Genomic DNA, 17,594 nt, shown 5'->3' with positions numbered 1-17,594 from the left:
TTTGGAAACTTTTAATGAGAAAAAATGGAGCGGCGTGCGAGGGATTCCCACAGGTTTTTCCATAGGCGCCTAATCATTTCTAACCTAGCCACAAACTGTTTAGAGCTACTAGCCAAAAATTGACCACAACAACAACCCGGGGAGGGGGGGAGGAGGCGTGGCGAAAATATGTTTTATTTTCACTGTAGTTATTATTAATCCATGTGTGAATATTATCAATGTTTACAAATTAAAATATCTTAAAAAAGAGATGTCGTTTCATCTTCTAATAAGACCTTATCAAATGTAGACTGTTTTCACGAGAAGCATATGCAACAATATGGGTTGAAACTTTTTGAAGAAAATGTTTCAAAATGTTTCCGCTAGTGTGATTCTTCTGAATTTTCTTATCTGAGATTGGTCGAATTTTTTCCGACTATTGCACTTCATTATAGTGACAATTTTTTTATGAAAAAAAAGTTAGCGACAGAGATGTCTTACTTAGTACTAAGAAGATCTGCAAAAAGATCATGCCCATTAGTACAGATGACCTTATGTTATATAAACCTAGATTGTCCCTCAAATAATACTATTGACCAGGGATGTCTCTTTATATTTAGACTTTTTTTTACTAGGATGAATTGTGTGTTGTAAAAGAAAACTCATTAATATCGGCCTTTTTTATATTCTTCCTTCTTACTATCTATCTAGATCTACTCATAAATTATTATTATTATATTAGTTAGACTATAGATTATTAATTTTTTATTTATTTATAAAGTTAAGTTATAGAATCTAGATCCCAGATCTACTATGTACTATTCTAGATTCTATAAAAGTCTGGTCACTAAGTATAACTATCTAAGTCACTTAGTCTAAGTCTATACTAATACTATACTATAGACTATAGAAATAATGTATACTATATATATAGTTTATATAGTATAAAGTCAGTATATTACTATATTAATACTCTAATATACTTATACTATCTAGATCTATACGCTATAGCCTGCTATATAGTTAATACAGTAATACACTCTATACAATACTGTCTATTATTACTATTACTCTAGATCTAGATCTAGATCTAGTCCTAGTCCTAGTCTAGTCTAGAGTCTAGATAAGATAATCATCATCAGATAATGATATAGAATATAGATCTAGATCTACTATAGATTAGATTCCTTTACTTTATTTTAGATGATTTTTATATTTATATATCTCTATATTTAGACTCTAGACTTAGACTAGATCATACACTGATACACATAGAGTAGACATTTAAATTTATAATAAATATTTTGTCTATGATCTTACATCAAATCACAATTGACCTACTTTAGAAAGATAAAACTCCGGAGTGACTTCCCATTGGTAATGTTTATAAATATTTTTTTACTTCAGTAAAAAAAAAAAAAAAAACCAATTGAAGGAAAGGCGGAAATATAAACAACGTCTTACTCAGTCTCAGCGTCTTGTCTAAGTAAGTCAAATCTAATTTAAGGTCTTAATTAGATCTAGATCTAGATTTTATTTAAACAAAATATCCAATCTAGATCTAGGTAATGCCACTGTCACTCAACTCTGTGTGTGTGACTGCCTGTGCCTGTCCTGTATCAACTGTAGTGTAGTGTATGATAATGATTATTATCAATGTAATCTGTAATATGTTACTACTATGTAGATCTAGTCTAGATCTAATTATTTATTGTAATATCAATAATATCATTACTAGATCTATTACTAATAATGATATCAGTTATCACTAACAGTATCACCATGTGACCATTGTTACCATCATAATTTAACGGGGGTCTACGATAATAGATATCATTTAAATTTAGGCAGGTCGAGGCTCAAGAGCAACAGTTTTGTCGATTACATTTTTCCAGAAATATGCGACTGATAGAAATAAAGAGTTACCTGATGCATCGAAGACCCTGTTGAGTCCACGAAATATATGTGAAGCGGTGGCCATGGCCATGGTTTGGAAAGGAAAGGCAGTGTGAAGGGGCAAAATCAAAACAAAGCTGCATAAAAAACATGCAACTATTTTAATGACATCAGATATTGACGTGTGTAAAAAATACACACATAAAAGTAGTCAAATATAGAATGTAAAGAGAAAGATTACTTGTTCTCCCCCCCCCCCCTTCCCCTCTTTTTTTTTCTGAGTCCTGCTCTCTGTTGCCACGAACATAACATGGGGTAACTCTAGTCCGACTTGCAGAAATAAAAGAGTTATCTTTCCATGACTTATGGCATGGTGTCCCGCATGGTTGGGCCATGAAGAGAATTATATAGAGAGATTATTATATATATAGTATAGATCCTTGTCTTTACACTAATAGTCACTAATTATTTACTGGCTGAGTAAAAATACTTATAAATTCTATTATACAGTAACAGTTACTGATTATTAGATCTAACTTAAGTACAGATCTATCATCTAGATCTAGTAATCTAGTCTGTATCTAGATTTTAGATGAGTATATCTATTGTTTCTTCATACATCTTAGCTAATATATCTAGTAGATCTATGTCTAAATTATCTAGATCTATAATAAACATATTAATTATTATTTATATATATAGATCTAGATCTAATATTAGTATAAATAAATATATATGGCTCATTCTGTCTTGGAAGACAATGGATGCACCCAGGTGAATCACTGGCTTCGGTTTCGTCTTGAGACGGGGCAGAATCTGGAGTGACTGATCAAGCCAATTCTGGAGCGGCAGAGTTTGCCACAGTTCGTGCATGTATATGCATCTGTCCTAAGGCTGACTGACAGGACAGCTTTCTTTTTCCTTCTCTTGACTGATGCAGCTTCATTTCTTTAATCATGAATCAAGCAACAAATTAACCAATTAGTCAGTTAATTATTGGTAATTAAATATTTTGTTTTGATATTGAATAAGGGAAACAACTTCTACATTTTTAGAGATATAGTTGTAAGGTTTTGTCTTCATAGATAATTGTTCACACTATTTCTCCCACACGCATTATCGGATCAGGTTGATACATTAAACAATTATGTATTGTACCTAACAAAACAAGAATGAAGCAACAAATTAGTCAATTAATTATTGGTAATTAAATAGTTTGTTTGGTATTAAGTATGGGAAATAACTTCTACATTATTTATATATATATCTGTAAGTGTTGAGTTCTTCTTCTTAGATAAGCTTTGTTTTGTTGTTGTTTTTTATATTTTGCTTGTTTGTATTCATGTATTTCTTGCAGGGCACCATGAAGAAATACAAGAGTGTTTATTTCATTGGACTTGCCTTGTATATCATATTTTATGTTCAGATGTCTCCTTCATCTTCAAACTCTTACAATGCTTCATGGACAGCTGCAAAAGAAAATTGGGGTGACTCTTGCAAGTAAGCTTAGTTTTTTTTTACAGCTTTTGTTCCTTTTATTTGTAATACTTCTTTGAACTATTTAACAACTTTATTTTTTTCTTCACCTCACCTGTTCCTAAGTTTGTTAGATCTTTGTTTTGGGGCACCACACATCATCTGTCAACTATCTTTCTCTATCTCTCTCACTTCCATGACTAGGATCCTCCTCTTTAATTCTAAAGTTTAGTGCCCAAGATTTGCAAGCATACAGGAATATTTTCATGACTAAGAAGTGAATCAGAGGCGCTGTGGCTGAGCGGTAAAGCACTTGGCTTCCGAACCGGGGACCGGAGTTCAAATCCTGGTGAAGTCTGGGATTTTTAATTTCGGGACTCTTCGGGCGCCTCTGAGTCCACCCAGCTCTAATGGGTACCTGATATTAGTTAGGGAAAAGTAAAGGCGGTTGGTCGTTGTGCTGGCCACATGGCACCCTTGTTAACCGTAGGCCACAGAAACAGATGACCTTTACATCATCTGCCCTATAGACCTCAAGGTCTGAAAGGGGAACTTTTACTTTACTTTTTAAGAAGTGAATCAGTCTGGTATTATACTAAGTCTAAATCTTTGAAAAATTTATTTTATTCCCTTTATTCAGCAATAAATAAAGTTTTTGTGTTATCTGTGTTAAAGATAGCTGAGGCTAGGCTTTCATAGGAGCAATATCTTTGTTATAGTGACTCAGACTACACCGTTCCTGTTCTGAATTAACATTCATATTTGATCTACGCCTGTTACTTCATAGTATATGTCTTGATCTGTAAATCTGTTAGTAATAATATGTGTACAGAAACAATCAATCTTCTGATGAACACAAACTCTACAGACTCAGATATTATAATGCATTCCGAAATATTGCCATGACTAAGAAGGGAATTAGTCTATTTTTTTGCCAAGTATCTTGCTGAGTCTAAATCTTTGAAATATTTATTTTATTCCCTTTTTTCAGCAATTAATGAAGTTTTCATGTTTTCTGTGTTAAATTAAATTTAGACCTAAATTTAAAATATTTCCTATCTTTAGATTCACATTAGTTGAGAGCATTCCTGAAAATTTAACCTACCCTGCTGGTAGCCCAATGCTTATGTCCACATATGATGCCCACCTGAGATTATTGTCACTGGTTCAAGAGAGTTTATATTTCTCAACATTTTACTGGACATTGCGAGGCAGTGATGTTGAATTTCATGACAACAGCAGTGTACAGGCAAGAAGCTCATTTAATATTAGTTTTAACATAACATTTCAAACAATAAAGCAAATAAATATATTTAATTTCTATTAAAAAGTTTAAAAATTTAGTGGGTTTTTGTTTTCATTATTTATCTCTATAACATTTTTTAAAATTGAATTATAAATTTATGCAGGATATGTGTTACATTGGGTATGTTTTTTTTTTAATGTTAAAGTTTTATTTAAGTAAATTTATGTTTACATGTGAATAAATTGTGTGTCTGGTTTTTCATATTAAGAAATCAGATGATTAATATTTTTTTGAATAACTAATGAGTAAAATGATTGATGTTTACATTTTGTCACTTTTAGGGTGAAAATATTTACAAGTTAATTTACAATATTGTAAAGTCGGGCAAAGTTGATGTGAAAATTGCTCAAAACAATACTAATAGTGACACAGATGAACTTGCATCAAGTGAGTTATACAAAATAAAACAAGTTTTTTTTTTTAATGTTATGTACATTTTGTTAAGTCTAATTTGTAATCTTGCTTATGTTTTTCAGTTGGTGCACAAGTCAGAACTTTGGATTTTGTCAAAATAATGAATGCTGGAGTCTTGCATACAAAAATGTGGATTGTAGACCAAAAGCATGTGTATATAGGTAGTTCAAACCTGGACTGGCGATCTTACACACAAGTAAGTATTAAAATATGACTAGTGATTGTACTTGTTTAAATTATAAGCCTAAAGAAATGGAAAAAATAGATAAAAAAAATAATTTTAGTATTTTATCTGAATGTCAATGTACTATTCTGAACCAAACAAATAGTTTTTTCCAATAGAAGCAGTACATTAGGTACAAGGGTATTTAAAAACAATTTGATCAATATAATTTTTTTTAAAATGAATAGTTGTTTTTTTTCTTTAACATATATGTCTACATTGTCTTTATTTATGTATTTATGAACATTTTTTTTATAAAACTCTTCATATATGTATGGGCCTTAGTTTGGGTGTTACTAATCTACTGGACTGTATTTAAATCTGTCAAATTTGGCTAATGCTCCTCTCAAGTTTTTTCTTTCGCCACAAAAATAAAAGTAGATTAGGAAAATGGGTTTACCCATTAATCCGATACATTCATATCAAATATAAAATACAGTGGGAAAGGGTTTACCTGATTTGTTAAAAGTTTCATACTTTAATAGAGATACAATTAGGTAATTTTTGTCTATTTTTAAGGGCCCTTCGATTGTTGTAGGGACATTAAACATTCACAATGATCTCCACCATGATCTAAGAAATATTTATGCCAAGTTTTATCAAGATTGATCAAACGGTTTTAGGTTTTGTTTGGGACATACATAAATACAGATGCCTTACTTTCTGCTTTATATAATAAATAAATATATAATCTGATTTTAACAAATAATTATTTTAAGGTAAAATTTTAAAATTCATTTGTAAAGAACATATATCTACCATGTTTTCTCAAAAAGTTTTGATAAATATTGTTTAAAAGCTGTAAGAAAAGTGGGCAATTGAATAGATTTATACATAAATATTTATTATGTCTGATAATGGTTATATATTTCAACTAAGTTTTGTCTGTAGCCCCTTACTCAATAAAAACTCATTTATTTGTCAACTTGTACATTTTATTATTTTGAACATTAGACAGTAACAGTCAAACTTTCTGGTCATATTTTCTCAGACAAAAGAAACTGGAGTTCTTATAGAAAACTGTCCTTCTCTTGGATTGGATGTCAGCAAAATTTTTGAGGTAACTAAAGTCTTATCATTTTTTTTTTAAATATAATTTTTTTTTTATTCGTAAGAAGAATTAAGATATTTCTCAGATGTCTTAAAAATACACTGTTACGACAAAATAGAAAACACCAAACTGTGGGAGATGAGTGGATTGAAATATAGAGGTGTAGATCTTAGAGAGAAAGTGGAGATGGATTGTTCACACCATTAGAAAAGATACCAACAACAGTGCTAGACAGGCACAAGACGTAGAGGAAGACAAAATGAACATGGCAACACAGTGTACTAGATGAAGGAAGCCAAGAGGACAGGAAAGAGCTGGGAAGCCATTAAAAAACTAGCAAGGAACCATGGAGAACGGCTTGTTATTACTGAGGCTCTACGTTCCATGAGGAACATAAAAGGAAAGATGATGATGAAGAAGAAGAATTAAACAATTTTTTTTTCATAAAGATTACAGTGCTTATAATTTTTTTAACCAACAATTTACTTATTGAAATATTTAAGATTAAACTATAAATGTATTACTGATAATTAGCATAAGAATTTCCCTAGTTAGCTGTATAATTCACGCTATCTATTTCATCTAGTTAATTGTACATTGGTTGAAGTCTAATGAAGTTTTTAATTTAACACTTTGAAAAGAAAGATAATTTTCTCTTTGCTTCATCTGTATGCTTATAATAGATAACCAACAATTAAACAGTAAAGTTAAACAGGATTAGTATGCTTCATAATGTGAATTATTCTGCTATGCAAGATTTACATATAAATTGTTTTACTTGAAAAATCTATGTGTATTAAAACATTTTTAGAATGAAGAAGAGAATGAGAATGAAGATCCATTCATTAACATTGCTGTTATTGTTGTTTTTTTCTTCCTGTCCAGGTTTATTGGTATCTAGGCAACAAGAACATTCTACCCTCACAATGGCCATCCAACTTGAGTACAGCTGTAAACAGTCAATCACCAGCAGTCATTACATACAATCAAACTAAGAATGCATTAATTTATATATCAGTAAGTTGATCCCAACGTCTATAATACAACTATCAAAGTATAGAAAAGAAATTTGGAAATCTTTTTTTTTTAATATACCAAAGCAAGTTTGTTTACATCCTTGATTATTGCCAGTGCTAGTGATTTAGAGTACTTTTTTTGCGATATTGGGTCACATTTGTTTTGTAGCATTTATTCCAAGTAGTAAATGTTTTAAAGCAGCTCTTTTATGTGTACTTTCAGAGTTCCCCACAACCATTTTGTCCTTTTGGACGAACAGTTGACATCGATGCTATCATAAATGTGATTAACTCGGCAAAGAAATACATCTATATCTCAGTGATGGAATATGTGCCAATTATTTTGTACAAATCTCCTCAAATGTAATCCTTAACTTTCATTTTTAAATTTAAATACAATAACATTTCTCTACATGGTATCTATTTACACCTCCTTAGACATTATTGACATAGAAACAAACATTATGATGGTATAAACATGTGCCCTTACAATACCATGAATAGAATACTGCATTATTGAAAGTGAAGAAGCACTCGAACTAGTAGTGACAATAGCCCTGTTAAACTGTCTTTCTAATTAACATGATAGTAAGACAACAGAAATTTACTATGCGTAACAGCTTCAGTAAGGTATTAGTTTTAAACTGTAATATGAATGAGATTTCAAAAGCTTGGTTTTATCTTATTCTGACCTGTTGTAATTGAAGGTGTAGAAAAAAAAGTTTTATAAGGGTGAGTGTGACCTTTATGTGGTAAGTGCTGGGCCTGTTATTGTCACCAATAAGAAAGATTCTTTTATGTATGGTTTTGTGAGAACTTGATCAGTTCATTGGATGGCTGCCTGTTTGTGTGTTATGCTGTCTGGACTGTTGTCTTAAAGGTCCTGGGTTTGAACACTGCTTACTTCCAGGATATTTGGGCTAGGATGTAATAATCTTCAATGCTGAAGGAACATTCAAAAGATGTAATACAAAACAAAAATGCCAGGTAGTGTAACCAAGGAGATTCATGGGTCACCCGAGTTAGAGCTTGTCATTATTTTACTTTATTTTCTTCAGAATTTTATATTCTGTTGCTGCGGAGATATGTTTATGTCATTGTTATTTTGTTTGAGCACTGAACTTCTTAAATGTTATTCAGAAACAATAACTTTTTTAAAATTTCTATTATTTGTATTTAGATATTGGCCTGTTATTGATGATGCTCTTCGACGAGCTGCCTTTGATCGTAATGTGGAAGTGTTTCTAATGGCAAGCCATTGGGCCCATTCTGAGAAGGACATGTATTCTTTCCTCAGGTCTCTTAGAGATTTGCATGGAACAAAAGACAGAACAGTCAATATTGAAGTGGTAAACTAAAGCCTGTTAATTTTTTTTTTTTTTAAATATAATCTTAACACATTATCTTAATGCTTTTAAGCCTTAATCTACGGGTTCTAAAGGACTGTCAATGCCGGGGGTGAAAGTGGGGATAAGCACCCACTTTCCAAGAAATGCTCCCATGGCTTGCTTCTCTAAATGCCTCTGACAGTCAAATCCAGCTTCTGGCCTTCACATGTGATTTTCCCAAAAATCCGGCGGAACCTGTTCTTACAAACTGACAGGAGAAGGGATGAAAGGCGGAACACTGGCGCCTCAAATCCAGTTTAGCTTCATGTTGATGGGGCACGTCAGCCTAATAACGCAACCCATCTAGGAGAAGGAAAACTCTGACTCCAAACCTCCACTCTGTGGCGATACTCCCCTGTGTGGGTATCGGGGCTTGGAAATGACCAAGAGAAATAAATAACCCCACTGCCTTTCCACTTGCATTTCACTAAGTGAATAATTGTAGACCTTCCCCCCCTCTAGGTGCTTTTTGACGGAGGTCTGGATTGCACTACACCAGACGAAGGTCCTTGTCTCACTACATTCTAATACTAGATATAAATCCATCATGAAATGTTTTTTTTTCTGGATCTGGTGAATGTGATATCGTGAAGGGGCCTGGATCCAGGATGTGACCATTCCACAGGGCATACCCAGGGCACAGTCCACTTTAAGCTTTCTACTGCAGAAAAGTTCCATTTGGAGAGCTCTATGGATGACGGAGAATGGACCATTGGACCTTGTCCCATGGATATTCCTGTTACAGTCTTCAGACCTAGATGTTTCCTTTTATGTCAGTATTGGAGAAAATTGCCAAGACCGAAAACTCCCTTAAAATGCGGGGACTATATATTTATATATTTTTTAAAAAGCCTGAGGAAACTCCCAGCCTACACTAAATGCCAAGGAATTTAACGAAAAATCCATACGAGCTCAGACGTCGCCTCGTAAAAGGTCTGCGCATGGCAGTTTCTTCCAGGACTGTGATAAGTCAGCTACTGGAAATAAAAAACAGACTAGCAGCAAACACCTAAACCTTTTGCAACTCAACATCTTAGGCCTACAAAACAAGACAACAGAACTCCAACACATACTCAAGAGGCATGATATACACATAGCGCTACTGCAAGAAACACTACTGCCCAAGAAAAAAATAAACATCACAGGCTACACACAGTACAGATGCCTTGGCACCAAATGCCAGGGAATTATGACCCTCATAAGAAACGACACACAAGCCATAGTAAAACAAATACAGAACAATACAGACATCGACACGCAGGAAAAACTTCTTTGGAGAGGAGGAACAAAGTACACCATCAAAAACTACTATTGCCCACCATCATCAACAGCAGAAATAGACATCCAACTACCACACTACACAAGGACAATAATAGCTGGCGACTTCAATGCACACACACCTTCCCTAGGCTACCCACACTACAACAAGCGTGGCAAAGAAATAGAGGATGTAACAAATGCCTCTAACCTACAACTTCTGCAAAACAAAACTTCACCTCCAACTTTCCTACACAGAGCACACAACACAACTAGCAGACCTGACCTAACTTTTATCTCTACAGACATTACTGACTCTTCTAAAATAACAGTATTTGAAGACATAGGTAGTGACCACAGGCCTATACTCCTCAATATTGGAACGCCAGGTAGATACCAATCCAGCAAAACAACTAGATGGAACTATAAAAAAGCTAACTGGGCAGCTTTTTCACAAGAAACAGACACAAGACTATCAAGCATAATGGAGACAGACGTCAATTCAACCTACACAACTATAGTCTCCAACATCTTACAAGCAGCAAAAAAACACATCCCTCGAGGCCAAGTTAAGAAATACAAACCTTTTTGGACACCTGAATTAGATAAATTAGTAAAAGAAAGAAACATGGCCAGGAAGACTATAGAAAAAAACCCTACTAGAGAGAACAAGACAACGTACAACAAATTGACAGGGCTTATAAGATACAAAATTAAAACAGAAAAAAAGAAAAAGTGGACCACAACATGCGGACAACTAGATATAAACAAGGATGGTCGAAAGGCCTGGACCCTTCTGCACCGGCTAGCAGGAAAGAAACAAATAACAAACCCCCAACCTATAAAAGGCACTGACGACATAATAACAGAAAACCTTAAAAAGGCTGAAACCTTCAATAAATATTTTGCCAGCATTAACAAGTCAAAGCCAAGAAAACAACTGGACCAGGCCTTCAGTAATATCTTAAAGAAAGAAGAAAAGCTCCAACAGTCAACTGTCAGATCTTTGACACTCCCTTCACTCAACATGAGCTCAAAACTGCCCTAAAAAGCCTCAAGTCAAGAAAATCCCCTGGACCCGATAAAATAACAAATGAAATGATTCGGGGACTAGGACCACAGGCCCAAAACTGTATACTTAACTTTATCAACCATACATGGATAACTGGAGACATACCACAGGAATGGAGAACTGCAAACATAATACCCATTTTAAAGAAAAATAAACCACCTGGAGACCCAAAAAGTTATAGACCAATATCTCTAACATCCAACATTGGCAAAATGGCAGAAAAAATGATCAATAACCGACTTTATTGGTGGCTAGAAAGTACTTGCTCACTCCACAATGCACAAGCTGGCTTCAGGAAAGCAAGTAGAACAGAAGACCACCTCTTTCATTTGATCCAGGACACAGTAGAAGGGGTTCATGACAACAAGCACACTACAGCAGTATTTATAGATTTGCAACAATCCTATGATAGTGTGTGGAGAAAAGGTCTATTTTTGAAGATGAAAAAAATGGGCATCCATGGAAAAATGTACAGCTGGATCAGGGCATTCTTAAAAAACAGAACCATCCAAACCCGATTCGAAGGTGCCATCTCTAGTAAAAAAAAGTTTGGAAGAAGGACTACCATAAGGTTCAGCCCTTAGCTGCACTCTCTTTCTAATCTTCATGAACGACCTCCCGGACCTCATTTCGGTCAATAAGGCACTTTATGCAGATGACCTTTTAATTTGGACTACAGAGAAATATCCAGTGCTGACTAGATCCAAACTAAATAGAGCCCTCACAACTATCTCCACATATTCAAAATTATGGAAGATGGAAATAAACAAAGAAAAGTCAGTTTATTCAATCTTTAGCCACAGCAACAAAACAGCAAAAAGAAACTACATCCTAAAAATAGACTCTCAGCCAATAAATAAAGAAGAAAATCCAACATATCTTGGTGTAAAACTAGACCAAAAACCTTCTCTAAAACACTTTATGGCAGATTTAAAAGAAAAGGCAGCACAAAGATTAAACATAATAAAACACCTAGCAGGAACATCCTGGGGAGCTGAAAAGAAAACCTTAAGACAGTTATACACTGGATATGTCAGATCTGTAATGGATAACTGTCTCTCCATACAAGTAGCTGCCAACAAAACCTATCAATCATCATTAGATTCCAAAACCAAGCCTTGTGGCTAATTAGTGGAGGTATGAGAACTAATCCCACAGCAGCCTGTGAAATAGACTCCAATATTGAACCTCTTAAGTTAAGGCGCAACAGAGCAGCATTAGAAGCTATTGAGAGATACAGAAGGTTGGAGGACGATCATCCAAATAAATTACTAACACAAAGAAATAGGAAAAACAACCAAAAAAAGCAAAGGACTCTGATCCAACTTACTGACGAACTAGCCCTAAAACACCACCTACCCAATAACAGAAAAAATTACCAGGTTTTCAAACATTACACCCGGACTAAACTACAAACAACCAACCATCATAACACTTTTACTAAATAACACCTTAACAAAAGAATCTAATCCACTGGAGCTCAAAGTAGCTTGAAACAATTGAAAGCTATAAAAAAACAGCTATCATATTTATACAGACGGATCGGCTTTCAAAGCTACCATCAATGCTGGTCTTGGTGCCTTCCTGGTCTTACCTAAAAATAAACACTTTGGGATAAGCGCACCCTGTGGCGATTACTGCTCAAACTTCCAAGCCGAAATTGAGGCAATTACCATAGCACTAAAGACAGTGGAAAACAAAGTATATGAAGGAGTGCAACCACCATCAGATATTGTTGTCTTTACAGACTTCCAATCTACTCTGCAAGCACTTAACAGCAGCACCTCAAACAGCCCAAGAGAGTTGACAACACTCATTGTGATAATCCATCAGATGATATCAAAATTAAATATCAATATCAAACTACAGTGGATCCCTGGACACATTGGCATCATGGGAAATGAAAAGGCAGATAAGCTATCAAAGACAGGTTCATCTATGGAACAACCAGATAGACCTGTTAACTACCTCACCCTAAGGTCAATGTTAGTCAACAATCACAAAGATGAGTGGCTCAACGATTGGGCATCAGGAAACACAGGCAGAGCCATGTACAAAGAAATGACTACGCCTAACAAACTGGACAGTATTAACTTCCTCCCCCGCAAAGAACAATCTACAATCTTCCAACTAAGAACAGGACACACACCACTATTAAATTACCACCTGAACAAAATAAACTCCACACAACTCCCCCTTTGCAGTCACTGCGCCCACCCCTTTGAAACCGTAAACCATATCCTCTTTGAATGCCCCTCCCTAATCCACCTTAGGCAGACCCTACTTCCACTACAGCCCAGCATAACCAACACCCTGTACGGCAGTGCTGAACAACTGAAGAGAAAACAGCACACTTTTTTTCCTTGGCACAGTCTGCAAAAGAGCTCACAGCTCAGCAGCAATAAAGCTGGCTAGAAGAAGAAGAAGCCTTAATCTACACAATGCTTTCAATAACTTTCTTTATCTTAAAATGTAATTCTTACTTTTGAAGATGCATATAAATATCACTTATATTTTCAAATTTGCTTATTTTTTTAATGCAGGCCCATGCTCACATCTGGAGTGTTTCCATATCACTGTCTGGTCGGACAATCTGAACATGAAAAATAGAAATAAACTTATTAAAATCCCAAATGCTGCTAGTAATGTCATTAGTAATAAACAACCCCAATGTACACTTTGGTTTCTTATAGTTATAATGTTTTTTGTTTGGTGTAATGCACAAATTGTAAGACAAATTTCCTTACGGATAATAAAGATGATTATTATTATTATTATTATTATTATTATTATTATTATTATTAGGGCATCTGTTTGAGAAAGGCATTCATAAGAAAGTAAAAATATTTGTAAAATAAGAAAACACCTTTTGGGTCAGGATTTTGAGATTTTACCATCGCATGCATTACAAAAACAAATAGACACAAAACTCCTATGTTCTGTTTGCAATCAAATTATTAAGTATGATTTCCCTATCTCAGAGGTTCTCAAACTTTTTTTTTACCTGGGAACCCTTTAAATAGTCAAAATAAGATTCCTAAGGGAAAATGTTACATAAATGCATAGAATATAATCCTTATTTGTGGATATTTCAAAAAGCTGCCCCTGTATTAGTATGGATTAATCTGTGATAGGGAACTTAGTCTTTTTTTAAAATCTAGTCGAGAATATCCAGTTGAAGAAGGTGTTCAAATCTTTGGTTTAGGTCATCTTAGAATACTATGTTATAGACATACTAAACAGTAGTGAGTAGCAAGTTTATTATTATTAAAATTATCCAATTGAAATAACTGGCTTTAGCGAAAGAGTTCATTTAAGCTATATATAATTTTCATCTTTCTGCGGACCCCCTATGTTTGTCATCCGGACCCCTGAGGGATCGCTTACCACAGTTTGAAAACCACTGCCCTTTCTGATATAAACATTTCACATGTAATGTTTGAACGAAACTGGTGTGAACATGTATTTCATTTTCTGTAGTTATAATATTTTGATTGGTAATGCACAAATTGTAAGACTAAGTTCCATATGGATAATAATTATAAGCTTAATAACTATAGAAACTTTTTTTGTTTTTCGTCATAGCCTAGAAGTTTTCATAAGAACATATAATCATAAAATAAGGCATTGTCCTTGATTCTGAAAATTAAGGATGAGTGCAGTACATATAATTATTTAAAAGAAAACAACAGCTAAATTGAATTTTTCCAATTATGATTCATATTTCGATATTTTTTCAAAATGTAATTATTTTTTATTTTGGCTATTGAACATTGAAGTCTCAGTAACCACTGTCTTACAAGAACTTTGAATGGGCATAATGTTGTTTTATTAATTATTTCTTTATTACATTTTACAGAAACTCTTCACAGTAAAGCCAAATACACCTATACAGAGTCACATACCTTATGCTAGAGTTAATCACAACAAATATATGATTACAGACCAGCATGCTTATATAGGTAAAAAAAAACTATTTAAAAAAAAAAAAAATAATTATAAATGTTTTGTTAGAAGGCTGCTTTCTTATAAGCATAAAAAAAATGTTGCTTTCTATAATCAATTACACAAAAATTTGTTATGGTGGGTATCAATTATAGTATATCTGACAAGTTAACCTGACACCATATCTTTCAGTTATAAAATCTTTTTAATTCTTGAAATCTATGTCCTTTTATATATTCGATCCTGTAACTCTTTTTATTGAAGTTTTAATATATAAATGTTTATAAACAGTTTATTGAGAATTCAAAGTTTTTAAGCAACTTGAAAAAAATAATGATTGCACTGTGCTTTGATATATGGTTACACAAAGTATTGTCACTATGAAGCACAATGTGGCCATAGAATCCTAAGAGTTGAACAAGTCTCTAATTTGTAATTGTGTAAGAGACAAATATTTGGCACTTGGACAAGAAATCAGGACACCCATCTTTTCCCTTCAAGTATTTTCAAATATATTTATTACTTTTTTTATCATTAAGATTTATTTATCATAGGTACTTCCAATATTGTTTTTAAAATTGTATATTTAGTTTTATTATGTAGAAATATTTATTATTGTTACTTCCAATATTTTCTAAAATTTTAGTTTTGATCATTTAAATATATTTATTCTAGGTACTTCCAATTGGGCCGGTGACTACTTTGTGAGTACTGGGGGTGTAGGCTTTGTGCTGGAAGAAGCTGAAGAAGGCGGCACTTTAAAAGGACAACTCTTACAAGTTTTTTTAAGGGACTGGCACTCTGTCTATGCAGCAAATGTTTTTTAAAGCAATAAAAGTAGAGCAATAAAAGTTAGAGTGTGACTGACTTATTTCTTACAGACATGTTCTATGGGACTGGTTGTTTGATTCATGAAATTGTGGTTTCAACTTTTTTTTTTTACTATTTCACAGAGGCAGCATATAAATTTTTTTTTTATACAGTTAGCAATGTGTTTATATATTGAGCTTGTATAGTCATTTAGTGCTAATTTACTTTTATTGTTGTTGGTTTTTTTTTTTTACCTTTATTATTGGTTTGTTGTTTGTATTATATTTTGTATAATTTATTTAGCATTAAATGTACAATTTTCTTTAATTCATAAAAAAAAGAGCAAAGTAAGTCATATAATTTTTTTTTTGTTAATATGACCTTTTTAAATTGGACTTTTGCGTTCCCTTAATTTACTTTATGAATTAATCATCCGTCCTAGTGGCACTACAGCCCATGGAGGGCTCTAGCCTGCTTCAACACATCCCTCCATTCAGATCTCTCTTGGGCCTTTCATCTCCACGTCCTAACCCCAAGCTGTTGCAGATCTGCCTCCACATCATCAATCCATCGCAATCGGGGTCTGCCTTTGGATCGCCTGCCTTTTGGCTTTTGCCTGTATGCAATTTTCGCTCCTCTGTTCTCTGACATTCTTTCAAGGTGACCTGCCCAATGTAGTCTGTTGTTTTTTATTTCTGTTACTATCGGTGGGTCTTCTTACAATTGATATATCTCATGGTTGCTTAGTGTGTGTCTTTTACCATATTTTATCTTATATAGCACCAGAAATTTTCCTAAGAATTGTTCGTTCCCAAGTATTTAGTAGATTTTCAGTTGTCTTTGTCAGTGTCCAGGTCTCACTTGCATATATTGCTGATGGTCTTAAGCTTTTGTATATCATTTTCTTGGTTTTCCTTGATATTGTTTTGCTCTTAAGTAAATGATGGGTACTATAAAATGCTCTGTTGTTTCCTGCTGTTATTTCCTTTATGAATTATTCATCAGAAGCAAATTTGAGTGACTCGACATGTCTCAACATTAACTCACATTTTTGTATAAGCTTTATAAATATCAAAAAGCGTCATTGTTTTCTAAACTTTGATTTACTATATATTTCATAAAAGAGGTTGTTCCGAATCTCTGACCTACTTTATAAAAAGTCACATGACTGTGGTCTTATACATGGCAATAATGGCAATATCTTCCTTTGATAAGATGTAGATGTAGATTTAGTCCTAGCCTAGATCTAGTAGACCTACTAAATAATCATAAAAATTAGTGAATTATTGTAACATACTTTTTATTACTTAAAGATATCTAGATATAGACTATTTTCATGTTTAAATTACAATTAAATCAATGAGGTCGTTAATGTAAACAACACACCCACGTGACTGAGAAGAGATCAGGAACTACCCCCATTGTCTGCATGGGCATGCTTCAGGTGTTATAAGTTCTTGGTATGTTTTTTATCCCACTTTTGGACTAACAAGACATAGTAATGAAATTAATCCATTGATAAAAGTTTTAACTACAACTGAACCTATTATCTTATTTTTAAGCACCATTGCAAAAGACTTAACTAACTCCATTGATAAATTAACCCAATTGCTAGAATATGAAAGATGTTTTGAAATGATTTTTTTAAAGTTATTATTTTGAATGAAAATTATATTTGTTCTAAAGTTGATATGTCAACACTGTAAACATTATTTGTTAACTTCTGGAAAAGAAAATAAATTTAACATAATTGTAATTGAT

The 17,594-nt window shown here is 33.4% G+C and overlaps 1 protein-coding gene across 1 annotated transcript; it reads left to right on the top strand.

The window, feature by feature from the left end:
• Window positions 1-1,333: 1,333 nt before the first annotated feature.
• On the top strand, window positions 1,334-17,589 carry LOC106057106 (5'-3' exonuclease PLD3-like). The gene is made up of 11 exons (XM_056024162.1): window positions 1,334-1,465; window positions 3,233-3,375; window positions 4,417-4,600; window positions 4,939-5,044; window positions 5,134-5,267; window positions 6,286-6,354; window positions 7,231-7,362; window positions 7,585-7,724; window positions 8,542-8,710; window positions 14,938-15,040; window positions 15,699-17,589. The coding sequence occupies exons 2-11, from the start codon at window positions 3,239-3,241 to the stop codon at window positions 15,848-15,850; spliced, it is 1,326 nt and encodes a 441-aa protein (XP_055880137.1). The 5' UTR covers window positions 1,334-1,465; window positions 3,233-3,238; the 3' UTR covers window positions 15,851-17,589.
• The last annotated feature ends 5 nt before the right edge of the window (window positions 17,590-17,594 follow it).

Source organism: Biomphalaria glabrata, chromosome 3 (genome assembly GCF_947242115.1).
Source record: "Biomphalaria glabrata chromosome 3, xgBioGlab47.1, whole genome shotgun sequence".
NCBI lineage: Eukaryota > Metazoa > Mollusca > Gastropoda > Planorbidae > Biomphalaria > Biomphalaria glabrata.
Note: the sequence above shows the minus strand (reverse complement) of the source record. Positions and strands in the feature narration are given on the sequence as shown.